This window comes from Andrena cerasifolii, chromosome 4, assembly GCF_050908995.1.
Source record: "Andrena cerasifolii isolate SP2316 chromosome 4, iyAndCera1_principal, whole genome shotgun sequence".
Taxonomy (NCBI): domain Eukaryota; kingdom Metazoa; phylum Arthropoda; class Insecta; order Hymenoptera; family Andrenidae; genus Andrena; species Andrena cerasifolii.
The window spans coordinates 8960416-8987127 of record NC_135121.1 but is presented as its reverse complement, the minus strand read 5'-3'; the positions used below and the strand labels follow the sequence as shown (position 1 = coordinate 8987127).

At 43.3% G+C, this 26712-nt stretch overlaps 2 protein-coding genes across 7 annotated transcripts; both read right to left on the bottom strand.

The window, feature by feature from the left end:
• Positions 1-144: 144 nt before the first annotated feature.
• Faf (ubiquitin carboxyl-terminal hydrolase-like faf) lies at positions 145-20361 on the bottom strand. Of its 5 annotated transcripts, none has more exons than XM_076811114.1 (30): positions 20202-20361; positions 18464-18676; positions 17678-17942; positions 17357-17582; positions 17136-17270; positions 16903-17059; positions 16435-16758; positions 16051-16308; positions 15875-15973; positions 15521-15798; positions 15241-15442; positions 14823-15152; positions 14406-14740; positions 14084-14324; positions 13866-14003; positions 13505-13765; positions 11681-13425; positions 11407-11580; positions 11198-11339; positions 10809-11113; positions 10482-10732; positions 10233-10408; positions 9962-10158; positions 9585-9712; positions 9331-9497; positions 9005-9270; positions 8706-8941; positions 8406-8608; positions 8054-8316; positions 145-7915 (listed from the first exon to the last, which is right to left on the bottom strand). In XM_076811114.1, the coding sequence occupies exons 2-30, from the start codon at positions 18527-18529 to the stop codon at positions 7768-7770; spliced, it is 7716 nt and encodes a 2571-aa protein (XP_076667229.1). In that variant the 5' UTR covers positions 18530-18676; positions 20202-20361; the 3' UTR covers positions 145-7767. The 5 variants fall into 5 exon arrangements, with proteins under 5 accessions (XP_076667229.1, XP_076667230.1, XP_076667232.1 ...); XM_076811115.1 differs by lacking the exon at positions 20202-20361 and adding an exon at positions 19962-20128; XM_076811117.1 differs by lacking the exon at positions 20202-20361 and adding an exon at positions 19831-19952.
• An 812-nt stretch (positions 20362-21173) lies between these two features.
• Eif2a (eukaryotic translation initiation factor 2A) lies at positions 21174-26355 on the bottom strand. 2 transcript variants are annotated; one of them, XM_076809621.1, is made up of 12 exons: positions 26202-26355; positions 25449-25712; positions 25219-25318; positions 24731-24906; positions 23857-23945; positions 23638-23788; positions 23343-23513; positions 23075-23249; positions 22844-23007; positions 22643-22741; positions 22360-22559; positions 21174-22282 (listed from the first exon to the last, which is right to left on the bottom strand). In XM_076809621.1, the coding sequence occupies exons 2-12, from the start codon at positions 25615-25617 to the stop codon at positions 22157-22159; spliced, it is 1620 nt and encodes a 539-aa protein (XP_076665736.1). In that variant the 5' UTR covers positions 25618-25712; positions 26202-26355; the 3' UTR covers positions 21174-22156. The 2 variants fall into 2 exon arrangements, with proteins under 2 accessions (XP_076665736.1, XP_076665735.1); XM_076809620.1 differs by having other exon boundaries at positions 26169-26328.
• Between the last annotated feature and the right edge of the window lie 357 nt (positions 26356-26712).

Sequence of the window (26712 nt, the reverse complement as noted above, 5' to 3'; positions counted from 1 at the left end):
CCTACCTCTGACGGCGCGGATGAAAGAGCAAACTTGAGTCATTGACTATAGTAGTAATTCCTCCGCCAGTAGTTGGAAGGGGAACACAGCAAATCTGCCCGGTTTGCAGAGGAACCGAGTAGCAGGGAGATCTAAAGTCAGTGATCTTTTTAAACCGTACTTTATTACATTCTGTTAGAAATAATACACAAAAGATTCTCAGGGTGGGGCGGCCGAAGCTTTTCGCTCCGAATACGCGCGAGGGTAAATCGTCGCTCGATGGAAAATGAGAGCCCCGTGTCTAGCGAACCGTCGTCTGCGACCCCCGTCGTGACCGTCGAACGCGCCTCTAAATCGAGAATATACAATCCTTAATTATAATTAATATTTATATTATCGAAAGTCTGCGAGGGACCATAAATATTATATATAAGAGCGCGACGACCGTGTCCCTCCGCGGGGCTGCAGGCTCGGTTGGCTTCGGTTCCTTTATTCTTTTCCTTTCCTCCCTTTTCTCTCTCTCTCTCTCTCTCGTTCTCTGCGATCGATCGTTCGAATCGAGTAAGTAAAATGCTTACGTAAATGCGCTATCTTAAAACGAATATGTGATAAAACGACGCGAGCGCTCGTCTTGGTTTCCTGTCCTCCTAACAGTGTTCTTTCTCGGTTACGCGTAGGCCCGTCCAGGGCGCTGATCGCAATCAATTAGTAGTCGCTTCCACTCCGAATTCCCCCCCGACACTCGCGCGCAGCGAATTCGCCGATCCGTTTCGGCTCGAATAGGTACTTTCGTTCGTGCGCCGACCGTCTGGTAAAATCGACCGGCGCCCCATGGTTGTTCGCGCCGGGGACGGCTCGAAGGATCGTCGAGGGTCTTCGCGAGATCTCCGTTCCCCTTCGCTAAACCATAGACAATCGTTACATCGTAACTACAGACGTGCGGGTACTCGAGAGTTTCGCTCGGGCCTAGCTCTGGCCGAACTGAATCGCTCCTGAATGCCCGCCACGAAACGGATAGCAGAAGTTGCTACGGCAAGCCTCGAGCTGTCGAGTACTCGCACAGCCAGTAAATCATTGTACGCACGCAAGACCCGAATGTCGCCGTCGAATTCGTTCAATAAATAAATCTCGATGCATCAGCAGCGAGCCAACTGCTCTCTGTACATTGAAAGGCTCGACGTCTGCGGACAGCTGTGTGATGATATTCGGTAACCGAGAAAACGACCGTTAGCCCCTTGGATCCTAGCACGATTCAGACACACGTGGTCGTTCCCGGAGGGGACTTTACATCTAAAGGTGCTTTACCACGGCTCTGACTCGCCACTCCGTTGAATCGCATAAGGTAGTTACGATCCGTTACGAACGTGCGAATAGCGATCCCCGCTCAGACGGTACAGAAATAGGCGAGCGAATTTCGGTACGCGACGGGGTTGGGTTGTAGAAGACTCCGTCTCACGTGTATCGAACAGGTTCGAAACAGGGGGAGGGAGAGAGACGGCTGGAGAGGTCGCTTTTCAGCGAGGCGCACAATCGCGTCCACGATCGTTGGAGCAGCATGGGTCGCGGGGTGCGACACACCCGTGATTTATCTGGGCGATATTAAAAAGCACGCGGCGAACAAGAGAGCCGGGCACGACCACCGATCGTGCCTGCAAGCGCGCTCGTTGCTCCGCGTGGAGACTGGAGGGCACGGCACGCGGTGAGGAGCCGGGCAGGCGAATGCTAGGGGGGGAACGACAGAGTTTCGTGTACGCGTCGCGTTATCAGACGGAGAATCTCGACAGGGGCCGCGTCGCGCAGTCATCGGGACGAAAGAAAGAGGGTGTCGAGTGTGACATAAATACGTAGAGGACACTCTTTCGTGGAGAATCGTCCGCGACTCGGCCCGCTTCCAAAATAAATACGATAACGGACAAACGAGAGCGGTCTCCACACGCGAGAATAGCCTCCCCTCCCCTCGAGTATATTCGTCCCGCGAATATATATGTCTCCCTGAATCGTCAAGCGCTCGCAAGTCGACGAATCGGAAAGAAAACGGCTGTCTCGCATAGTTTACATACTCGTGCATCACGTTAGCCTTTTATTTTTTATTTCTTTATTTTATATTTGTCTTCGTTCTCCTCTCGTCGTGTGATTGTATGCCTCTTAGCCTTTCCATTGGCACCTACCCATACGCGGGTTCTTACAGCACGGACGATCGTGGTTTCGTTTCTTTTAACGCGCGCACACCTTCATCGAGCGATGGTTCTTTCTTTATTTATTTTTTTTTTTTTTTGCTCGCGGGCAACGTCGCTCGATCGTCGTATTCTAGGAAAACAGAAGACAATGACCGTCGCGCGGTTGCGACGCGACTGTGCGCGAACGAAACTCCCGATTGCTCGTCACTTTACAATTATAGTCTCCGTTGGTTTTCATCTTTCTTTCTCCCCTCCCCCTTTCTTTCCTCTTTCTTTGTTTCACGCGTCAGGAAATTATCGAGTTTGCAAGAGCGAACATCGAGTGGAACTCGAGCGATACGTTCCATGTGGTATCGTCCTAATATAGGACAGCGAAAATAAAATATTCTATTTCGTTAGATCTGTGGTACTGTATAATACTTCGCACTAACGTTACGGTTAGAATTATTCTATGGTACTGTTACGTTCCACGAGCGATCGTTCCCCATTGTCGACCCCCCGACGGATATTACTGTGCCTCCATCCAGTGATTCCCCGCGAAGCATCGACTCGCACCGAAGAAACGTTTCGCCCTCGTTTTGAAAAACTAATCGGAGGGCTCGGCGCTCGAGCCGCGATGCTGCAAAAAGGTTTGCCTTCTCCCCCCGAGGCAGCTTCTCGCGCTAGGAGATCGTGCGTCGAAGCGCACCCTTGCGGCGTAACATTTCACGAAGAATCACGTCCCGTCTCGATTGTGCCATCTTTCAAGGAACACCGTTCTCTTTCTTCTATAATGGAAATTCCTGCAGCTATTAGCTCTATCGTTTGCGTGTCGCCGAGCTCGGTTAATTACACTTTTCTCTCGCCTGAACCGCGCGAATCTCGTTGCAAGAAGATTTCTGTCTCTCGATCGGTCTCGACCTCGACCATTCGTACTTGGATCGCTACGTCCTCTACGATCGATACATACATTTATACATATACATTCGAAGAAAAATCAAATCAAATCGTTACGCCCGACGCGTGTGCGCACTTTCTTACATTTCGTTTCGGACAAATCCGTTTGGAATTCACGCGACTGACAAGGGATGATCCCGAGTTGGAAAATTCAAAAAATTCTGAAACTTTGTGAATATGTAGGGGATTTCCTCCTGATTACAACGCAGCTTTTGTTTGCTGCCCAAATTCACTCGAAGGAGGTGAAATTAACCCTTGAAAATTCGGCTATTTTCCGATTTTGTGTTATAAGTCGCGAACTGTAAGAGATAGAAAAAATGTTTCAAGACAAAAGTTAGTTCTTTTAATCAGATCTACCATTTGGTGGAAAAATTATTTTACAGTTCACGAGTTATAACAAAAAATCGGTAAATAACCGGATTTTCAGCGGTCAATCACACCCCCTTAGTGAATTTGCGCAGCAAACAAAAATTGCGTTGTAATCAGGAGGAAATTCTCTACATATTCACAAAGTTTCAGATTTTTTCGAATTTCCGGGTTCGGGATGTTCCCTTGTGAGTTCAGCTTTTTCGTATTTTAATCTATGCAACAGCTCAGAAAGAAATCGAATACGTATGATAACCAAAATAGGGGGCGTTGTAATAATATCGCAGTTAAAGGTCTGAGGGGTGGAAAGCGCCAGGGGCACTCGACTTTAAAAACCACTCGATAGAGTTCTCGTTGCGAGAAAAGAAAGATCGTCCACCAACCAAATTTTGAATTCTGAAAATATCAACGTATTCAATTTCTCCCTCGACAATACAACCATTTACAGACGAAAATGGCAGAGAGTAAATTCACGAGTTTATAAGCTGCTGACGGTTTCACGATTTATGTCGCGCGCTTCAACCCTTTGCGATCCGAGGTGCATTCCCGCGAAATTTAAACTCCGCGAAGCATCGATCCTCGCGGTGCCGCTGACCTCCTCGAAGCCCCTGCAACTCTTTCGATCGTTTGTTAGCTGACGCGCAGTATTTGGGATGATAATGAGCAAACTCGGTGAAGAAGAAAAGCGGCAACGAATCGAAACGAAACAGAGGCGTGCACTTGGTAAACGGAGCGCAAAGGGCCGTCGATGGAATCGATTGACAATGTAGTTCGATCGGTGAATCGCTTAGCTTTTTCGCTTCTGGAAATCAGCCCCGGGGAAAGTTCGTCAAAGGCAAATGAGAAAAGCGGGCGCCAGAAGCGGCGGAGGACGTTTCGTCGCAGCACAATATTTCGATGCAACCTTTACATTTAACGGAATCGTCGGACAATCGTGTTTCTGGGATAACAAAAAAATAGAAGAAAAGAGAAAGAAAACAGTGTCGAGAGATACGCTTACGCTACGAAATGAACGAAGTTATTGATCTCCTTCCGTTTATTTAATTTTACTGACTAGAGCGTCGATCAAGTTAATACAATAAAATTACTTTTACAACTAAAGCTAAACGGACATCGACGACGTACTTCATTTTATTTCGTTTCAGGTTGCAAAAAAAGAAAAGAAGAAAGGTTCATCGCGAACGTTTCGAATTGCTATGGGTGTCCCACTTTCACCCCCAACCCCCTCTCTCTCTCTCTCTCTCTCATTTTGATCTCTGAAAAGCGTCGACTCGCTGGAGCATACAATTGTACAGCTGTAGGTTGCTTTTCGTTAACGAATTCGCATGCATTTGCCTTTGATTTCTCTTCGCAAATTTCTTTCGGCCCCGTCGCTGTTGTCCCCTCCTAATAACGCTCCCCCGCGCGAATGGAAGAGATAAACGATTGCTTCGCAGTTGACCGGTATTTCGTGGTTACAGTGAGCGGGCGTGCAAGGCCAGGAAGTATCGCAGAAAGTATGACCGCCAATCTTGATCGACTCTCGTAGATCCCGTCGCTTCCGTCGCGGGTGCAGAAACAAGAAAGCTCGTTCGATGAACGGTTAAATCGTCTCGGTTCTCGAACCGTGTGCTCGGCCGTCGCGTGCTCGTGTTTTCTCTGTTACCTCCCTTTGCATCTCTATCTACGTCGCTAGCTCGAAAAAAGTGAAAGAAAGAAAGTAGAAACGTGACCAGCGGTGTTCGTGTTGCGTTTTCGGGATCGCGGCGGCGGGCCTTCGAGGGGCGTCGACCGCGCTCGCGATCCTCAACATTTCATCCTTGAAAGAAATCGTATTATATGTATATATGTATATGTATATCATACAAAAACGTGCGTTACGCTTAATTAGCGATACAATTAAATATTAAATAATTACAGACTACGTCCTCTCTTCTCCCCGTTAACAAAATGAAAAAGAAGACAGAAAGGGGGGAAAAAAAAAACTTAGCATACAGTCTGTGTACAAAAAACCAGGATTTACAGTAGCGTTACTAACCCCAATGTATAATAGGAATATAATAATTTTTATCACATATAAAAAGCAGTTGTATATGTACATGTCTGAGTAGATTAGGTACCATTATTATTATTATTATTAGTATTATTATTTAACCGATAGAAGCTATCATATAATTTGGTACACTGTTTAACGTGAATATTTGATAATACGAACAATAATCAATACGTCGTTAGTTCCTGGTGTCTTGACATTTAGTCGTTGGTTTACTCATCGCACGAATTCCTATGTATACACACGGTTCGCTTATCCTCGTCGGTACACGTGACTCGATCTCTCTCTCTCTCTCCCCCCCCCCATTTTTTTTCTTTTCTGTTTCTCCTTTAGCGTTATTTATATAATATTTATATAACACATGTTATTCAATAAGTCAGAGCTATGGCCAGTTTCGTAAGTCTCTCGAGTGCTGCTCGATTATCTCGCAGTCGTCGCATTCGCGTTGCCAGTCGCGCAATTTTGTTGAATAACGCGGTAACACGCCTGAGAATGAACCATCGAACGGTACCGCAAGCGGGGTTGATTCGTTCCGTCTCTAAATATCCTCTCCTACTGATTGAAGGCCAAGAATTGCTCTACGAAAGGACCACAGCTCCTCTTTCAACGATGGGCCGTACCTTAGAACGATACAAATTAGCGTTTTCTTTTTTTTCCTTTTCTTCTCCCTTTTTCCCCTTTTTTTTTTTTTTAAATTATACACCCCCGTACCGTTTCGCGCCTGCTACCGTCACGCTTTCCTCAATTCCTTTCTTTCATAAAAATTTTGGACTTTGGAACAAGGCTCGTCTCCTCGCGGCACTGCGACTCCTTAATTGTACTAAAATGAAGAATAAAGAAAACCACGGACCGCCCCTTCCGCGCTCGTTACACGTTAATTGAATTAGAATTATCACGCCCGTGGCTGGCGCTCCTTGCCAGCGCGTACTTGTTCAATGGCCCACTTATGGCGCCTCGCTCGACGAGTCTAGCGTTATGTCCCATCGGTCCCCTTCCCCTCTGGCTTCTTCTCTCGCGGTTAGTCGAAACGTGACAGAGAAAAGTATAATAAGCAATGAAATTCGAGGCAACAACTCGATCCCTTAAACGTCTACCTAAGAATACGAATGGAGTCGTACAATATCGAAGGCACAACTCTTTCAAATCGGATGAACTGAAAGAAAGCACAATGGGAGGCATCATTGGTGTAACGTCCTAAACTCTTTGAAGCAGCCGAATCAGCTGCACAGACAGAATGACTCTCGTTCTTGAATGCTCGAGATTAAGTACAAGGAAATTTCTTCTTCTACTTCTTTCTTTCTTTTCGTTATTTTATTTTATTTTTTTTCTTCTTCTTCTTTAAATTCATCGTGAAAGACTAAAAATAGTGAAATATCGATAGATGTATAGTTTTCATTTTGTTGTTTCTCTTCCCCTGCATGTTTCTACTCTCTCCAATCGAATCGTAAACTCTCGTTACCTTTTTGCCTTATCTTTCGGTCGTCAGAAAGTTCCATTTTAACGTTTCTCTCTTTTATTAGTAACAAATTTACATAGGCATACGGAAACTTATGTTCTTTTTATACCTTTTTTGTTTTCTATTCGGCAGAGACGGGATTCCATAACACTATTCGCTATACATTTATACAATCTTATCGTACTCCTACACGCGAATTCGTATGCATTAATCGAGGCAAGTCAGATACTTGGCTAAACCGTTTAATCTCTCCCTCCCCCCCCCCCATCTATCTCTCACACTTTCTCTCTCTCCCCCTCTCTCCCTTCTTCTTTCTTTTCTGCTTTCATTTTATCAACATCGTCGAGAGATCTCTTCCCGCCGAGAAACGTCCTATTCCTTTCTCTGGATTCCGATAAGCCGAAGAATGATCACGGATACTCGAAGCGAAGAGCTCGCGAACCTTAGGCGCAAGAAAGAAACCACGACGAGAGAATTGGTTGCCTCAACCAATACGTAGAAATTCTGTTCTTAGTCGTAATCGCCTGGCTGTTCTTATCATTGTTCATCTGTTTTCCCAGCGGTGCGAAACGGACGCGCCGCGCCGCATCATCGTATCGTTAATATGGGAGCGTGACTGCCCACAGTTGAAACTGACATGTCACAATTGCAAGTTCAAGAATACCAGTCGCGACGAAAGAAAAGAACAGATCTGCGAGTAATATCTGTACAGGTGCCTCTACCGTTCGGCACCAAGCTGCTGGCGCAGTAATATCTAAGTATTCTGAACTTGCGGTTTCACCGTGGCAGCAACTTGGTAGAACGTCAATGTTTAGCGTTCATTATAGATCCCGGCTGGTATTTTGTGATGACTCACAGTTCTGTGGACTATGTAACTGATGAACTAAAAGAGGAGTGTGAACTGGGGATGGTCCAGGCTGCGGTTGTTGCTCCTCGTGTATTTGCGGTGTCACAGTCATATCTGGGTAGCTGTAAAATAGAAGGAGCAATGTATACGATTCATGGGATTAGAAACGAGATTGCTCGGAGTAAAAGTCGAGCGAGGCGAAATAGCGGGATTGAAAGTTTTAGCAACGTGTTCTATACAGCTGTTTAATAGAATCTTACCCTATAGAGGCCCACACTGGATTGGAACGTGCGCATGATTTCCTCCGCATCACCACTCTCTTCGACTGGTACTTTTCTGCTTCTTCCGCGCAATCTTCACTCGCATCTTCCACTTCGTGCTCCATATCGGGACAAAGCTCGAACGCCTTCTCCATAGTCTTGTTTGCGCTGTTACTACGCTCCAAGATGTAACCATTCGTTGCGTAATTAGATAAAGCCGGTGGTGCCCAACTGAACCCGTGAGCTGTAGAAGCGTATGGTCTCTGAAAATACAAGTAATATTCATTACTAAGTCGACGCCCTGTTTCTCAGTGAGCGTCGTTATTAGAGATTCTTCACATCCGACGCATACTTTCTCGAGCTCCTCGTGAAGCCAGTCAACCGCTTGCATCCACTTCATGTTTAGTTCTGGGCTGTGAAGCAGCAGCTGATACGCAGCCTTACATTTACTGAATAGCTGCACCATGCACTTAATGCACAGGTAGGCTCTCTTTTGGTAATGCTGTTTACTTCTTTGTATTATTTCGAATATACCTTCCCGTTCGTCCGGCACGCCTAGATGTATTTACATTTAACGATCACGCATTAATCTCAGCTCTAATAGTATTATTTCAATATCGTCAGGTGAAGTCTAAGTTTAACGCGTGGATACCTTTAAGCGCGTTATGAATACGATGCGTCTGCCATGAGTCTTCCATGGGAAGCATGCCGAGTAATAACTCCGTATGGTGCTTTATCTCGTGCGTGAACGCGAATCCCATTTGCCACAGTAATTCGCTAAGCACTATCCGCGACAGGTGTGGATTCTCCCAGCAGCAATATTGCAGCAGTTTCACCGTGTCGTCGGTAACGTTAACGTCAACGTCTTCGATCAGCTTTTTCATGTAGCTGTTTCAACGAAATCATAATGAAGCATCCCGTTCGGTACCTTCCCGTATAAGCGAGTCCTACCTGTTTTTAACGAAAAGAATGTCTGCCGCCTGTGGCTGAATGGGCATCAAATATTCATTCTGGCAGGCCGGGTCGCCGTATGGGTTCGGCAGGGGTGCCGCGCCCGACTGTGCATGACTCGAGTGCGCTTTCGATGACACGTCGCAGCAACGAATCAGCATACTGACCACTTGGTACAACTTCGTTAATTCGGGGTATTGGTATTTTATCATTGGACCGGGCCCTTCGTCGATCGCAACTAACATAAACGTGACTGGGACGTTCAGCTGCAAATGAAATGGAAGTAGTGAGTAGCTGTGTTGTGATAAACGGAACGGGTTACGTACCTTAAGCAACTGGGCCCTTTCAGCGAGGCCAATCGATGCGTACGTGTGGAATAGAGAAAAGTAATGAGGTAGGTGACGCCCGTGATCTGAAATTTCGCGATGAAGTAAAGAAAGAACTGCGTGCAACAAGTGATCGCTGAGCGTTGCTGTCGGGTCCAAAAGTATGGCTGGAAATATTTAAACGAATTTATTAAAAGCTCTGCTTCGAACGAGGGGGCATAGGAGATTGGAAAGAATCATCGATGGGTACTCACTTGGTGCGTTTAAACTCGGTGGCGCGCATGGTCCATCCTTGAGGGAAATGTGTGCAAGGCATACAAAAATATTGAGGAAAGCTGTTCGAACTTCTGTACTGGGACAGCTTAAAAGGTACTCGCAAAGTCTGAAGAAAAAGGAATTATTTGCTGTTAAATATCGACTTCTCCTGTATTCCTGCATATACAGTGGCGAACGAAAGAAAGTTTACAACTTTCAAAATCGCATAACACGTCACTTAGCGAACTAATCCTTCTAGCTTCTCAAAAAAAACTCATGTCGTTTGGACCAATTCTAAAAAAGTTATGCGATTTTAAAAGTTATAAACTTTCTTTCGTCCGCCACTGTACATGTGTGTATGCTCAAGAAAATGTACCTATGTGGGTGATTAAATAGCACGTTATGAGCAAACCAGGATCGCACAGATTTACAACTGCGCAGAAGATGGCACAAGATATCATGCCATTCCATTGCTTCGCCGCGCAATGTCTTTTTAGTATGGAAACCTGTGTGAAACAGGAATTGCGACAATAGCTGAACGGACAGCATTGCGAGTTCTTCGTGTTCGGGGCTCTGCAATAATAAGATCGAAAAGTCACCGCGAATCCTTTGCGAGGTAAAACATACGGCGAATTGAATCGACTTACAAGTTTCTCGTTCAAATTTGGCGTTTCGATGACGTAAGAATTACAAGATACGAGTTTCTTGATAAATTGAAAATACTCTGCGCTAAATTGGTTCCGGTTGTGCATGAACTTTATATTCTGCTTCCTGACGCTGTGCTCAATAGCTAAGGGCATCTTCATAACACCTAGCTTCGTATCTGAGGATCAAGGTACTTTCACAGTACGAGGTGGCAAGTTTTCCAATCGTTATAGAATCAGAATGATACTTACACAATGATAATTCATTAACGCTTTTCATTAAAGTATTTTCCTCTACATCTAGTCTGGTATAAAATAACATGTAGGCGTTCCACCATCGTTTCTGCTTTCGATAAGTCATTCGTTTGAGCATGTGGTCAAATACCTCCCCTAAATAATCACCACCGAAACACTGGGACTTCATCTCTTCCTCTTCTTCCATCTTACATTCCGTAACATCGCCGTCGTCAAACTTATACCACTTGGCAATGCCGTCGCTTTGCCTGGCAAACGAAATACGAAGATTATTCTACCTCCAAGTCTGCGCAGAATAATTAATAATATGATCCCTTTGTATACCTGTATAAAATATAAGAATAGTAATGTCCACCGCTAGCTTGACCACTATGGACTACGATGCCAGTCAATTGATACTTAGTACAAATTCCCTTCATCGACTCCTCGTAATCACAGTCTATAACTTCTCCCTCCAGCTTAGCAAGTCCGGAAACAGTGTAAGGTTCCATATCCAAATCTCTCGGAAATTCGAAATAATCGTTAAACTTAATGGCGCAGAGTCTCTCGAAGTCATACTCGAATCTTTTTAATTGAATCGCTAACACAGGCGGCAACTTCTTTACGCACAATCGTTTCACCGTTACGACCTAAATGGGGATCCAAGGATTTTGCTAGTCAGCATCAATTTTTTTAACGCAACTTAGTCATTCTGCCTGCAAGTTTCATCATACCTTTTTGTTACATTTGTCACAATGATAAGCGTCCGCGCCTTCCAGCAATTCACCTTTCACATATTGCTCAAGGGAGTCCAGTAAATTGCTGTGGTTTCTAATATCCACGCTTATCAAACTGAACGGCTCCTCCTTGGAATATCTGAAGACAATGTAATGCGGTATTACAGTTTACCGAAAAAAGCAGGATGTAAGAATTAAGAAGGTACCTATGAGGGCAACCTTTGCAGATTTTCTGGTCACTGTATGAACCACCGAGAATCTTGCTCATTATTTGCTCGTGTCCCAAAGCTTTCAATGCTTCGTCTAAGCTTTCCACTAAGCTCATGAAAAACTCTACCGCGTCCTGCTGCTCCCTAAGGTTTACAGGCTCGCCTTGAAGTCTGAAACCGGTACCGAACACCGCTCATTAGTGGTGAATTCTTTTCTTGGTCTCTTATTACATGTGCAACCCGTAGGAGCCACTTAGAAACGTGCACTTACTTAAAGTGTTTCCAAAGACCTCTAGGTATATAATATTGCAATTTGCTATAAGCCAGATGGCCAAAGATGGCCTGTACTTGCTTCAAGATGCCAATATTATATTCCTTCCTGGACTCGTCGGCTCCGCATTTCTCCTCGTTCGTGTCGTTGTCGTTCGCCTCTATCGTCTGTTCCCCCTCGATCCTTTCTTCGCCGGAGAAATCTTCGTTCAAATCTGTCGCCGCGCCTTCCGCGGCAAGAAGCCCGACCCTTATACTCTCGACCATGTACAACTGCTGTAATACTGAGTTCATGTAGCAAGTGGCGCCTGCATTCTTTAGACCTACAAAGCCCTTCAACGGTCTGAGCCCAACCGGTGGCAGGTAATCCCATTCCACTAGTGGCTCGTCTTTCTCCGAGTAGAACATGTCGGTGAGCATTGTGACTAGAAGTTTCATGTTGGGTACACAGCCTATACAGAGGACTCTAAGTAAATCGAATGCCGCGCTGGTTGACTGGGGCGTGGTGCACACTGGGCTCATTTGCGAGGCACTTAACTCCCCGGTGTTACGAAGCTGCAGCATTAAACGGGACGCAGGGAATATGAAGTCCTCGACCAGCTCCTTCACCAAATTCGTGTTATGCTTCGCGTCGGACCCAAGCTCGTACTTCTTGCTCGGCGGTAGAAAGTCCAACAGTTCTTTAGCGAGGCACAGATGGCCCTCGAGGACAGCTTCCTCGACCTGGCTCTCGCCGGTCTCCTTCACGTCGTCCCGGACTTTCTTCAACCACGCTATTTCGATGATCAGCAACGGTTCAGCGGTGGATAGTGGGCACTGTATCGCGTACGCAAAGTCCAGCAATCTGCATAACAGCTGGAAGTACTCGTGGCTCTGTTTCGCGTACTCCATAACGGTGGTGTTCAGAACGCTGAAGAGCAGCGTTATCGCGAACAGCAGCGGTTGCTTACCATCGCCGTAGTACGTCCATATAAGAAAAAACTGTTCGCCCGCGGCCGTTCTAATTACTTTCGACTTGCTGCGGAGCACGAGATCTATTAGAAACGTGTGCCACATCTTGTCTTTGGATAACGACTCCAACGCGTTCGGATTCAACACCAGGGCGATCGGCAGCACCTCCAGCGCTTCCTTACACACTAACACGTCATTGTTGTCGGGATTATTCGCGGCTTCCTTCTCGTTCGTTTCGTGCAGTTTATGGAGCGTTTCAGCAGACGCGTTTATATTGTTCAGATTACCAGTGGATGCCGCCCATGCTAGCCTAATTATGGCACGAATGGTAGCTAAGTCTGGTAGCTCGCACTGGCAGACCTGCTTAAACAGCTGGGGCTCCGGCCCATTTGTCCTGCGAACAGCGATGCACGACGTTAAATGTGCCGCCACGCTTCTCAGCATGTAATCGATATTCGGATTATCCTCGAACAGGAACGCATGCTTCAAGATCGAGTCCGGGCTTAAAGCTGGATTGTAACGTGTATGGTTCTCCTGATTCTCCGAGATTTTGTCGTCCTTCTCTATCGTTATCATGGCCATCGCGTAAGCCACCACGACCAGGTAGAATTTGCATAGCTTCAACACCGTCAAGTAAGCTATTCGTTTCGTGGTCTCGTCGGCGTTCGGCAGAAACTTGTTCTTAGTTAACATGTCGAGGATAACGCTAGCTTCGTCGCTGATTATGAAATTGAACTGAAAGTCAAACGCTTTCTCTGACGTGTCCTGTGCCGGCATTAACAAACTATACATAACCTGAAACAGAGACCATTTCAGAAATACTGCTCCACTCTGTAAACCCTCCAAATGACCACAGACGTTTCAGACGATTTACCTCTAAATTGTATAAAACTTCGGTAGGGCTTTCGGTAAAAAACAAAGAATTTACTGTGGTATTTAGTGCATTACAAACGACGCTTTCGACTTTTTTATGGCGATCGAAGAACCATCGCAACCGCGACACGGTGTGAGTATACGGTGGCACCAATTGTAGTAGATTCCGTACACCGTCGCGTAATTGCGCGTGCTGGAGTGTACACCCAAGATCTGACAATTGAAAGAAAACCATGGCATCCTCCCAAGATTCCGACATCACCTGAGAAGAAGGAACAAAATGCCGGCAGGTAAATAGATTCTTTGGAGCTTCAACGACTGATGGAACAAGAGGGGAGCCGAAGTTATGAAAATTAACGTACCACGCTTGGTAAGCTGTTTTCTGCGTTCACATCTCGTATATCGTACGGGAGATGCGGAGAACTAGTGGAGCTATCTGAACTGCTGTCCGGGGAGCTTGGCATGTTGCTGTTTACTTGACTCAGTTTCGCAGACAATACCTAAACGAAAAGCATTTCGATTCGTTACGTATTGTATCGACGTTGCGTTCTGATATTGGCAAGGCATTGTTGATACAAACCATTTTGTATCTCAATGGAATTTCAGAGAGTATCTTTCTGTCGTCCGCTAGCTCCAACGATTCCCCATTCAAAAATAAGTCGAGCTTCACGTTTGACTCATTCGCTTTAATCTTGCGCAGTATTTGCCGCCTCAATGATCCCAAAGTGTCGTTTGTATGCGTGACTATATGTTCGTCGTTCACGTTACGACCAGGATTTGCAATGCGAATGATAAGATATAGCTCCTTCCCGAAAGCTGCTCTGTAATCAAACGCGATAAAAACTCTCGTTACACAGGCAAGTAGAATATTTCTTTCGTGCGCTAAGAACAAAGAATGATACCTATGCAATGGCAATTTCTTTCGCTCTCCTGGAAACGCCGAGTCGCACTCGTTTATGTATTCCTGCAACACCTTTATGACGCGACACATCTTCATAGCTTCTACTTTAATCTTGTTCGACATCTGTTCTTCCTGCTCCTCCTTACCCTCGAGATACACTTTACTTAAGACGGACACAGTGTCGTAGTGCGCTTTCAACCTGTCCATACATTCCCCTATGTACGTCATGTGAAAACGCAGGACCGAGGACTGAAGTCGCGGCCCCAGATTAGTATTTACTTCCTTTAGAAGTTCTATGGCTCGATTTGCAATTTCTTCGGGGCTATTGGTCACCACCTGAATAAATGAATACGCATTAATACGCGATGCTAGTGGACACCGATGTGCTGATATTACTGTCAATCATTATTTTACTCACTCGCCACAAGTAGTCTGTACCGATTAGGTCGACGTCGTCCATTAGGAACGTTCTCCTGTTCAATTTTAACTTTCCTTCTTTGGAATTAACGGCTTTGAAAAATCGCTCGTAACACTTGATACCGCTTTCCGTGAGCAACGTTGGATCTAGCTGCAATATGTTATTTTGGAAGAAGTCTTTGTTTATTGCCGGATCGAGGTCTGGTTCGTCTCCCATTAGCTTCGAGAACCATTTGAAACAAGCCTCACGGTCGGATACAAAAACACCTTGCTCCGCTAAACTCTGCCAAATCTGTTTAGCTTGATCCGCGCACAACCACAGTTGACCATCCTGCAAAACAAATTGCACGCTAACCGATCACAGAGACACTCCCCCCGAGTACTCCTCCTCTCTCGCCGTGAAAGTAATCGCCACCTACTTTTAATAAAAAACGTAGGAAATTAAGCCTTTCTTGCACTTGCATAATATGATTGTAACGACCATCGGGCATGAATGTATTCGGATCAAGGTCCGGGTTCTCTTTGACCAATTGTCGAACTTTCTCCATGTAGTTCGTTAAACTGTCCGTCACGAGCACTACTGTTGAATGTTCCGCTTGAAGTCGTTCTATAACATCTTGCCTAAACGATAAAGGTAAAAGAGGAGGATATAAGATACGATAATGAAGACACTGATTCTAAATCAAATGAATGACATACCTATAATGTAAATGGTGACCTCGTTGACCATGGCCCACTATGTTAGGATTCGGTTCGTAAAGACAACATATTTCCCGAATCTGCTTCAAAGCTGGCAAGGCCCATTTGTCGCCGCTCTCCAACTCTTTCACGCATTTGTCTAACCAAATTGCCTTTTGAGCATCTCTTTCTTGCGAGCAGGAATAATCGAGGATCTTTACATGGGCATACAACGCTTGGTCCATGATCTCTGTAGGCACCTCATCGGAATGAGCTAGGTTCCAAAAAAGGGTTAAGACCTAGTTTGAAAGAAAAGTACAATTAAGTTTAAATTAATCCTAGGAATATGTGAAATTGGATTTAAAGCTACGAAACCTTATGTGCCATTACTCCGTCCTTATCGTCTTCTGCTAGTCTCCTGATTAATTCTAATAGCTTTTCTCTCTGTTTCTTATTAGCAGTCTTCCAACTCATCTGCGACAAAGAAAATTTTAATTGAGTTACACATCGATTATAACAAAAGGCAACTGTAATTTCACGACAATGAACACCTGGAAACATTCGAATAGATGGTCCAGTTGTTCCGGACTAAAATCCCATGCGAGCTTGGCTAATAAGTCATGAACATTCTTCACGATCGCTTCATGTTTCCCAGCTTGTGCCGCCCAAACGGCATCTAGATCTTCCAACGTCAAAGCTCGTTCTTTAATAATAAAGCGTAAAATTTTCTCCAGCTTTTCAACGTATTGGGGCTGATGTAACGAATCTCCTAAAACGATTTCTAACACTCTATTTTCTTTTATCCATTTCTAAATAAACAGAACAGTTTCGAATACTCATTAATGTTTATCGGTGAACTGGACGATGTCGGACAAATGCTTCAAATAATTGGAAAAACCATAGATTCTAATTTCACATTCCGAAGCTGAGCTTACCGCCATACGTTCTGCAGTAAGCCACTCTTCCTCTTCAAAGATTGCATTCCGATGCTGATAGAACGTAACACTGCCGATTACTTTATTCACTTCGTTCAAAGCATTCATTTTCCCATTAAACGAAGAGATTTGCAAGAGTCTCAGTATCATCTTCAGTCTCAGCATTTGCAAGTTCTTAATCATTTCGTCTTGCTGCGGTACTCGCGACACTAAACACTTGGCCGCTCTGATTATGGCTGATATCGCATCATTTTTTGATTCATTTTTCGCCTCCTTTTTCAGTTCCTCGTCAGTCAAGTTATTCAAAATTACTGGCACCATTTCCTGTGGATTAAAAAGCACGCAATTTCGAATAGAACGGAATCATTCCACGGTTCCCTCTAATATCTCATTTCGGTGTAGAATATTTCTTGATTTAAAAAAAAAAAAGAACACGAAGCAATGTTCCATCATCTACAAATTACTTACCACAACAGGCATAAGATATTCAACTATTGTGGGTACAGTGAGTAATTCGTAACACAAACCAAAAGGTCTGATTAAAGCATAAATAACTGGTACTGTTATATTTCGGCCGCTCTGAAATCTAGAGAGCAAGATTCTAAATCCTCCTCGACTCCCAAACCTACAAGAGAAATAAGTATTAGGTACGTTGGGTAGAAATTATAAAAACTGAAAAGAGAATGCCATTGCTCCTCCACCTATTTATGAGATCCACTAGCCAGCCGCGTGGACTTCTCGTATCAGGAGGTGTCCGTGCGTAAAGTGCCTCATCAGGAATATCAACACCCGGAGGAACGGATTCTGAATCTCTCGTAGCGTTAAACGTGTGAAATCTAAAAGGAAACGGGAAAGATTAATGCCATAAAAATGGTCCAGGAATAAAACTGTTATTAATTACAGAAGGGAATATTTAACTCACTTAATACTAGGATTAAAAACCATTGCCAGCAAATCAAGGAGAGGAAACCAGTCTTTGTCTAGTTTCAGGACACATAGATCCACCAATCGCGCGCAGTTTGCGTTAATACAATTTTGAATATTTAATTTCCAACTACTTATTGCATCATCAGTCAATATTTTCGTAAAAGAAATTGTGAGTCCCTCTCGAAAAAAGCGCTGACACGCTTCACTTTGTACATCGAGTCCTAGAGGAGGCGAGAGCTTACATTTAGAAGTTTCTGCTCGAAGCTACTATTCGATTCTATCGAGATAGAAAAAGCTACTTGTTGTATATGGCTACCTTCTCTACAAAGTTCGATACTGGCTTGCAACAGGCACTCTAACTCTTGATCTGGTAGAACTGGTACAACCCATCGTGGACTAGATATTTTCTCATGAAGAATATTGAGTTTCGCAACAGGGAAGTCGGGCTCCCCATGGAGTTGATTACTATCCTCTACCGAAGGTAAGGTATCATTGGTGCATTCCGTTTGTACCACATTCTCCGCAAGTTGAAGTCCTGACATCGTATCAGCTAATTGTTGCGTGCCCGGTGAACTGTGCATCTACGAAACGTTTCACATTAATTCGGTAACAAAGGAAGCTAATGAGAAGTCGATTAAACCCGGTCGATCTTAAACCTATAATAAGCTGCGCAAATGCTGCTTGAGAATCAGGTATAGATCTTTCTCGTGTACAAAGATTATTGAAAATATTAAATTGTACGTATTATTGCGAGATGGGAAGAAGACTGACTACCGACAAGCTGAAATATCATGGGGGTAAGGGGAATCGCCCGCTCGCTCCACCCTATCCCTTCCAAGAAATCCTACTTTTAAGTTCTCAGCGGCTGTTCATATCCACAGGCTGTAGGAATTTGTTTCGTTCGCGTACTGCGTTACGCGGCGGACTTTGTTGCAAGGAATTGGGTGAAGCGAGCAGAGGATTGCCCCCGTGACATTTCAGCTTCTGGGTAGTCGGTGTTCTTCCCATCTCGCGATAGTACTTCCTGTAGGGTGAATGTATCGTACAAAAGCTTGTATGTAAACTGATTGAATGCAATGAAAATAACATCACTCGAGTGTACCTGTGTACTTTGCTGGCTATCGGGAGGGTCTATGCCTACTCCTTGGCCTCTTGTGGCAATCGTCATTTTGCGTGCTCTTTGTTATATTCCAATTGTCTCAATACCTCTTGGTCCAATAATCGCACCACCAATAACAACCGTCCAACTCATTCACTGACATTAAATATAATTATACCCTAAAGGCCTTGTTCGAATAAACTATATCTACATTATCTGAAACAGAACAACACAACATTCCACGATATACTCGCATTCGCAAAAATTGTTCAATAATATTCGAACGCGAGCTTCCACGGCCTAGAATAAATAAAATGCTGTTCCAATAATTAAAAGACTACAGCAATCGACTACGCAGAGAGAGAATATTACAAATGGAGTCTAAGAAAGGGAAGATGTTAGACAGATGTTAAACTGCTTGGAACATCCATGTGCTGGGACAAAGTGCAGCGATTCACAGATTTGTACACGTAACGCGAATTTCCTCGTTTCCTCTCGGACTTTATAATCGAAAGAGCTACACGCGAGTTAATTATCAGAACCGCTCGTACAAGGACAGTTTGGTCACAGTTGCAACTTTAATTGCCGATGCTACGGTAAATTCACGCTTCCCGATTAAGTCGAAGAGCGACGAATAACACGGCGGTCCTTACGAATTACTTATCACGCCAAAAGTGTGCGGACAAATCTGCGTGTCACTGCAATTGGAGCCCGTCTCGGACGGGCACCGGTAGCGTCAATATTGAACGCCGTGGGGTCTAGGAAACGAATCTGAACGGCCAGGAAAGAAGCAGAGGCAGCAAGGAACGTCCCGCACATTCTGCAAATCGCATGACAGCGTGATCTTGCTAAGGTTTCAGTCGACGAATTCCGATCGTTCGCCTATGCCGACGAGAAGGATTCTTTCATAAATAATAATGGTGTCACTCGACCGTGCGGAAACAGCGCCGAAACTAATGATCACATCCACCGGTTCTATTTCTTTTTTAGAATTTCGCAATCCACGAAAGGCACGATGTCACGTCGCGAATTACATTTCTCTATCTATCTCTCTCTTTCTCTCTCTCTCTCTCCCTCCCTCGCCCCTTTATCTACACACACACGCGCACTCTCTTTCTCTCTCTCTCGCTCTCTCTCCGTGCCCCTCTGTTTCTCTTTCTCTGGTTCGCCTCTTTTTATTTCTCTCGGGTGTACCTATCGTCGAACGTATCGAGAGAGAGAGCTGTCAACCGTCAGAAATTAGAACGAGGAAGCGGCCGAGCCGGGCTCGCTTCCCGTCGACGGGGCAGCATCGCCGGGGAATGGATGTCGCGGATGATCGCCGCCGAATTAGCTCGGAATCGGGCGAAATACGTCTACGGCGTGCTTACAAAGAACCAACGTTGACCGACCACGGGAGGGATTATCGCGGCTTCTCGCGGGCACGCGCCGCCCCAGCGTACGCCCCCGGATCCTTCTCGTTAACGGGGAGAAGGCGAATAGACGGCCGCGTGACCGGTACCTATGCAATTTCAACGATCCTCGGTGTCCAGGGAGCAACTATTTTCGCCCCGTTCACTCAACCGGGCCACCTCCGGACAAAATGGCGACCATCCTAACGATTAGCACTGCCGTATTACGAGAACCTTTTAAATTCTCCACGCGAACCGAATAACCGAGCCGCGCGGCGATGTATCGTGACGCGGGGACGTGTCCGCCGTCACCGTGGAATCCCGATGCACCATCGAACGGGGAAACCCACCTTTTTACATAGTAAACGGTGGTAGAAATATTTGTTGCACTTTTTGACGTGACGTTATGGAACTCACTGGCGAATCTGTAAACACGGCTATCTTACGGCGCTACCGTCGTCCTCGAGTTACAAACGACCACCGTATACCACCGCCACTACTACGTTCACGGTGCTCGCCTGTCCCTTTCCTCGATCATTCAGCCACGATCACCCGCTTTCTTTTAACCCCTCGTGTCCGTTCATTACTTTCGTTCTCGCCTCTGAATCGCTTATATATCGCGAATGCTTTACGTCTCGGCGGTTTTCTGCTCTTGATTTCTAGTTGCTTTTAGCGACGAGAGCATCAACGCCGCAACCCCCTAGTTCTTTCTGCGCATTTCACCCTCGGCATAACGTTCCGAGGCTTGTCCATCGCTGGTTTGAAAATTTCCTATTTTCATAGCACTTTTATATAGTGTTTTAGATGGGTTTGTCGTATGATTGAAATGGAAATGTTGTTTCAAAGGCAGGGGTACACGGGGTATTAGCGGAAGAAACTATGCGTCGTTGGAAGCTCTATTTTTTTAAATCGTTTATTTCCAATAAATTCCGTGTAACTGTACACAACATTGGTGATTGGTTTTTCTTTTGATGTAATTTATTTTATATCGTATCGTTATCTTAAGAAATTAAGATATAATTTATTTATATATATATATTTGAATCTATATATTAAAATTATTAAGGATGAACGCAACCATAAATCTTTACCGTGATACTATCTTACGAAAGGAATAGTGTACGATTGAAAACCATGTCTCCCTTGACTTTTACCATTTACGTTGTACAATTTCGTTCGCTTTAATAAACAAAATCATTTTTCGATAACCATTAATATTATAGGACACTAGATGATAGGTCACAGTTATATATGTTGGCACAGAACAAACTGAAGAATAAACAGGGGTAACGCTGAACTTTGTTAAAAAAAAGAACAAAAAAGAGAATGGTGCTTAAGAAATCAACTGACTCCAAAAGCTAAATTTCCTTTATTAGTTAAAAGTGTTCCTCTAGTTGCAGAACATAGTTGATTATTTTTTGGCAGTTTGTTCTTTTCATTTATTTAAACGGCACCAGGTAATCGTGCTTCTATCCTGACCAGTCTTGTAATCCTCAATTGCAAGAAAAATATAAAGTTGAATATTGAACGTAATACGAGGCACAAAAAAAAAATGCGTGTAAGAACAAAAGGCATCCTCGAAGATACAAGCAAGATACTGATGACTTCAGCAGCAGTCGAATCACAAACTTTTGTATCTATTTGTAATCTCCGTTAAATATTCATGAAAGAGATATTTTTTCGCAAGGAAAAGAAGAAGATAGTGCGCAATAATTTGCAAATACAAGAATTTCAATGACACCACTGCAGCGCGGAGTAAATTTTACAATTATATGCGCAAGATTATGCATTTTTATATAATCTCCCACTTAGCGAATATATAAATACCAAGAAATGTTTCTGCAGTGTTTCATTTTTATTGCGTATGTTGCGACCTTTATTGAAGACTGGGTAGTTAGGAAGTTCACTCGTGATCGGTCGACGTTACGCGGCATTGACTATCATCTTTCGGCGTTTATTTAGAAATGCTATTTAAAACGAGAAATCTGTTAAGAAGAGAGAGTTTCTTGCTTATTAAATAAGAGAGAGAGAGGGCCATTTTAATCTCGTCCGTTAGCGCACGTAAACGAAATTTTCGATCTCAAATTCTAGCAACCTCGACGATGCGGAACCTCGTTGAATTCACTTTTGAAATTTAATCTGTTTCCACTGTCTCTTCGTAGAATGAAAAATTTATTTACAGCCAAACGTAGCTGTTGTACGTCCAAGACACTGTAAACGATGGGCCGATATTATTTCCTCGTTTTCAGGAGAAATATTCGGACTTCCCTTTTAACCGGTATACATTCATGATTTCAACCATTCATCATAAGGTAAGCTCTTCAAGTTCCTTTAGTAAATCAGCTTCTTTCTTAATTTTGTCTAGTTGATTAATTTCTAATTGTTTGCCCGATTCTAGCAGCTCCTTCAATTTTGATATCTGCTCTAGTTTCTGTAAAGAACGAGAGGCATGTAAATGTAAAGCTCGTCGAATTTCATGCCGTTAGTACACTGAACAGGAATCCTTACACTTTTAATTCGTTTCATTTTCTTACACCTCTCAGCATCGTCGCATTCAGGAACATTTGCAGTCGCATTTTGAGTCTTTGTGCTAGTAACTTGCCCATTTGTACTTCGGTTATTATAATTCGACTGAGAGGATGCAGAGGCTTCCGAATCCTTCTTCACTTTGTTCGTCTTTTTCTTTGTCTTCTTTGCAGACTTATTAACTACAAAAAGAAAATAATGCAATTAGCATAGAGATTCTACGAAATATTTATATCTCGAAGACGTTATCGTAGCTTCTCCTTACATTCGGATGTTTTCGAAATTCCGAATTCTTCGTCGTCGTGTAATTTAAAGGTGGTAGTTCCTCCTCTCGCTGAAGGTGGCCGATACGCTTGTTTCGATGCTGTAAAACAGCGAATAAAAGATATTAATAGTATATTGCAACTAAATATGATTAATGTAGACTTCTTATCGATGTATGAAATGTTACAGAATATATCTTCACCTTGTGGTTGACTAGGTGCTATGCCCTCAACAGCTTTATAACTGATCGACTTTTCTGGGAACGTGTCTGGTGGAAACGTTTGCCAAAGTACCTCCCAAAGTTCTTCTTGCTCGTTCCACGGTCGCTCGTATAGTAATGACCCAGTGTAGTGCCAGATTTTAAATCTATAAACCAAATCGTTTAACGCGTGTATGAAAAAGAGTACAACATATTGTTCATCGAAATATTCACCCATTGCCCATTCGAAGTCTAGGTGCCGTAGTTGCGGTCATAAAATGTTCCCCATCCGGAGACCATTGGAGGAACGTGGTATCAGGAGCTTCAGTTTTAGCAATTAACTTCCGCTGACCAACATCCCATAGTTCAACACCGCCACGGAGATTACCAAATCCAGACATGATCAAAAGTATATAGTGGTTAAGGAAACGAATTGTGACGTACACAGAATTACATAAATTCTAATTCTAATGGACAATATTTATCGGCAATTAAAGGATATTATTCCCCTGTGGATTGTAATAAATGCTGTTCCGATGCAGTGCGCCAAACTGGAATACCGCTTCGCACTTGAGATTAAATAAAGTGGCGTGGGCTGGCATCAAACCGTACACGACACAGAATTCGGTATTTTTTGGAGACCACTGAACCGCGTGTATGGGACCGTTCTTGCCTAATTTGAGAAAAGAAACGAAAACATGGCACCGCTGTACTTTAATTATGCACACATTAAAGTTAAGCCATCGAAAGAAATTAGAAATTCATAGACGTAGAACACTGAATAAATATGTACGTACTGAGCATAACGATCGCGGTCTCTCCTTTCGCATCGAGGTAATGCAATGTTTCTTTCCCATAATAGGAAGCACCAGTTTTATCGACATCCGTACTCGTCATCAACAAAGCACTTGTTCCAGCATTGTTCCAGTAAATGTTCACGTTGTCTGCCTAGGAAGAAACATCTTGCGATTTCATTCGATTAAGTACGTTCACACTTTATCAGAACTATATGATACCTGGAAGAAACTTTTATTTGCCACAGCCTGCGTGGCTTCGAACTTTGGATATTGGAACAGTCTACCAAACGAAGGTTGGCCAGGTTTACCTATAATATAATAACTTAAATTATAAAATACAGTCGAACATTGAGAGTTATAGTAATATTGCGATGCAGTATATACAATTGAAAATGTTGGTATTTAATGTGGAGAGTACTTATTGTTACGTGGCATTATTTAAGTTCAAACCTAGAGGCACAGTGTGAAATTTACTGGCTTTTTTAAATATACTTTTCATTCCCTGTGATTTTATTAATGTACTTACATATGAAACTGTGCATGCAATAATCAGGAAAATTCTCCTTTTACTGCTGATCCTGATTATATATACATACATATATTTCGTAAATTACCAATACGTGTTAATATTTTTGCCGTACTTCTTTACATAGTTAAAGTGTTCTACAGATATAATTGTCTTTAATCTTCGTTCCATCTGTGCTTTACATGCTTTCCACAGATATTCGCTTCATAATGAGAGAAACTGAAATAAAAAAGTATTTCATACAATATGCCGATTTTTATCCTAGTTACACTCGAACTATACTACAAATAAACACTTTAATTTACACATTTAAGCAACAAAGCACAGTTATCAATTATAAGTAAATTCTTAAATCACAGTTATATGTCATTGGAATGCTCCTCCAATTTCCTTCTGAATCTTTCTTAACTGTTTAGCTTAGCTCTGCTCGTAATAAGTATCGTGCTTGGTAACACTGTTAAATAGAGCTTAGAAGAAATTTTGTACTCTCCACATATAAGTACCTCGATACAATGCACACAGACTCGTATGGTTCAAAATTAAAGGAATGCAGCAAAATGTAATTACCAGGCATGTAACAGAGAATATGATACGGAGTATTACTGGGTGATATACTAAACTTAGCAACTTTGACTATGTTTATTCTGTGTACAATTTTTTCAAAATTGGCATCTTCGTATAGAACGACGTCCGCGCCAACTATCATCCCACAGATTTTTTCATCGCTCGACCACTGGGGCTCCCTGAATAGATGCGATGTAAATATAGCTACATGCTAAATAAATTGTCTGCCGATATTTGTGTATTTCAGAGATTTAGTCCCTTGCGAGTGGAAAAATTCTAAACAAGTGTAATACAGGGTACATGCTGAAATTTTACACGAAATGATTACAAGAGTTAAGCTTCTTTCAATCTATCATATACACAAAGACTCGCGAAAGAAGTTTTAGAGAGATACCGATTTAGCGGAAAGATAATTACCAAGTTTCCTTTACATAATTAGTAATGGCAATAAGTTTGCAATCGATACAATGCTTTATTAAGAGATACGTTACCAATCTGTCTGTTTTTTCTGTTTGAAACTCTTCACTAATTCTCCGCTCTCTGACTTCCATATATGAAGATTTGGTGTTCCTTGGGGACTGGATTGTGTCGCTGTAATAAGTAATTGTTGGTATTATAAATAACAAGCTTGCGTAAAGAGAAGCTTCGATGAAAGAAGAGATGGAAATAACGAACGATCATAGGGAACGCGGAAGAGATAATGTTAAATGTAATTAAATACCAATGAATGGTTCCAATGTCATAAGGTATGTGCCAAGGCTGGAGAACTGAATCACAGAGATTTTTGGCTTTTTGATTTCTGTAACGATTTTCCATGTATCACAGTGCAGGACCTTGGCTGTTATCCCATTGACCCATGCAAAATAACGACCCTCTGGACTGAAAGCCATCGCTTTACACGTTTTGCTGTCATCCTTAGGGAATGTTTTAACTGCCTCGTACGACGGCGGGCCTTGTCCTACGCTGATCCCAATGGAACCTCTCACTAAAGAAAATTAATTTTCAACTTCTTTAATTCTCCCAGATACCTTTTAACGTTTATCACACGAATATTTAACACATTCGAAGAAGTGATACGACTCTAAAGGTAATTGAAATACTCCGATCAGAGGCGAACTTAAACGTCCACAAATGATTCGTAAGATTAACCAAGGCTGTCAAAACTAATCTACGTATTTTTGGCGAGGAACGCGTGCTTCTTCGTGTCCTGTGATTTAACAATGTAGCACTACCAGTTTATCGTAAACGTGCCTGAGAAATACAATGCCACATGACACATTTTTCTGCAGTCAATCGCGGCGTATTGCGAAACTCGCGACCGTATTATAAACAGACACACGTTCCACAGACCCAGATATATTACTCGTAAAGAAAGCGTAACATTTAAAGTTCGATTTCTTAATACAACAAATTATCCATAAAAACGATACGAGGTGCTTACCAGCGACACAAGGAACAGTCAACGCCATTTTACCTTCGTTACCATGTGGCACCGTAACATCGAGTATCGACCACTCTTGCCAGATTGAGGAATTTGTCCCTCAGAAAAGGATTTCTTGCACATGCGTCGCCAACATCGTATGCACGAAGCACGTGCGCTCAGGTCCGTACATATAGGTACGCTTACGAAATATCGTTTTTTAAATTTACATGCTCCGTTAAATAAATTAGCATTTATACAACGTATCGCGTTTGAATATATAAACCGCTCCTCATTTATATATGTATCAGCCAATTGGATGCGCTCAACATATCATTCCCAATTATTGCGAGTTTGAACAACACCCGCCTCTCGTTTGAATTTCCATGGAACTGCATGCGGTACTATCCAAGATAGCACAAAGACGTCTTAAAGACGTCCAGTCCAGGCGTTTAAGACGTCTTAAAAACGTCCACGAACGTCCAGAAGACGCCTTAAAGAGGTCCTAAAAACGTCTATTTTGCACAAACCAGTACGTCTTCAAGACGTCTGTAAAATACGCCTT

Excerpts from the sequence above, each read along its gene's own strand:
- Faf (XM_076811114.1), bottom strand. The coding sequence starts at position 18,529 with ATGACGATTGCCACAAGAGGCCAAGGAGTAGGCATAGACCCTCCCGAT. Across the intron at positions 17,060-17,135 it reads CTAGTGGATCTCATAAATAG|GTTTGGGAGTCGAGGAGGAT; the intron begins GTGGAGGAGCAA and ends TTTCTCTTGTAG. Across the intron at positions 8,942-9,004 it reads ATTCTTTTCGTTAAAAACAG|CTACATGAAAAAGCTGATCG; the intron begins GTAGGACTCGCT and ends TCGTTGAAACAG.
- Eif2a (XM_076809620.1), bottom strand. The coding sequence starts at position 26,196 with ATGGCGTTGACTGTTCCTTGTGTCGCTG. Across the intron at positions 23,008-23,074 it reads AGACTTCGAATGGGCAATGG|ATTTAAAATCTGGCACTACA; the intron begins GTGAATATTTCG and ends TTTGGTTTATAG. Across the intron at positions 22,742-22,843 it reads AGCACCTAGTCAACCACAAG|CATCGAAACAAGCGTATCGG; the intron begins GTGAAGATATAT and ends GCTGTTTTACAG.